This window comes from Trypanosoma equiperdum, assembly GCF_001457755.1.
Source record: "Trypanosoma equiperdum strain OVI genome assembly, contig: ctg_1946, whole genome shotgun sequence".
Taxonomy (NCBI): Eukaryota; Euglenozoa; class Kinetoplastea; order Trypanosomatida; family Trypanosomatidae; genus Trypanosoma; species Trypanosoma equiperdum.
This window is the reverse complement of record NW_027124000.1, coordinates 5,172-5,575: the sequence shown is the minus strand read 5'-3', so window position 1 is coordinate 5,575 and position 404 is coordinate 5,172. Positions and strand designations below refer to the sequence as shown.

General features: G+C 50.7%; 1 pseudogene across 1 annotated transcript in view; it reads right to left on the bottom strand.

Annotated features, from left to right (window-relative positions):
• The window catches only part of TEOVI_000591500:pseudogene, a 1,368-nt pseudogene extending 966 nt beyond the window's left edge, over window positions 1–402 (bottom strand). Inside the window, exon 1 of the mRNA in view lies at window positions 1–402. This exon is cut by the window's left edge and continues 12 nt beyond it. Within this exon, the coding sequence occupies window positions 1–402 (402 nt within the window).
• Between the last annotated feature and the right edge of the window lie 2 nt (window positions 403–404).

Genomic DNA, 404 nt, shown 5'->3' with positions numbered 1-404 from the left:
CGTCTCGTCAATCCTCCCCGCCGCATAAGCTGCTTGCGCTGAAAATTTGATCGCCGCTCCTACTTTTGTTGCCAGCTCGCCCAGGCTTGCATCCCTTAGCTTGTCAAAATGCAGTTCTAGAATGAACGCCGCTTCTGCCCATTGAGGGGTTTTCACCCCGAACGTGTGAAGCCTTTTGGATGTTAATACAAGGCTGGATATACGGTTTTTGATGTTTGACAGTTTCTTCTCTACTCGAGCTGCCGCTTTTTTGGCTTTAAGCGAAAAGCCGCACAGTTGTTCGACCGTGTCCTGGTGTAGTTGGTCGTTGGCGGCCGACCGTGTTTTTGTCGGTATGGACCCTGGTGCTACAGTCAACAAAAAAAGCAGTGTCGGGTGGCGAATCGCAGAGGTCCATTTTTGTC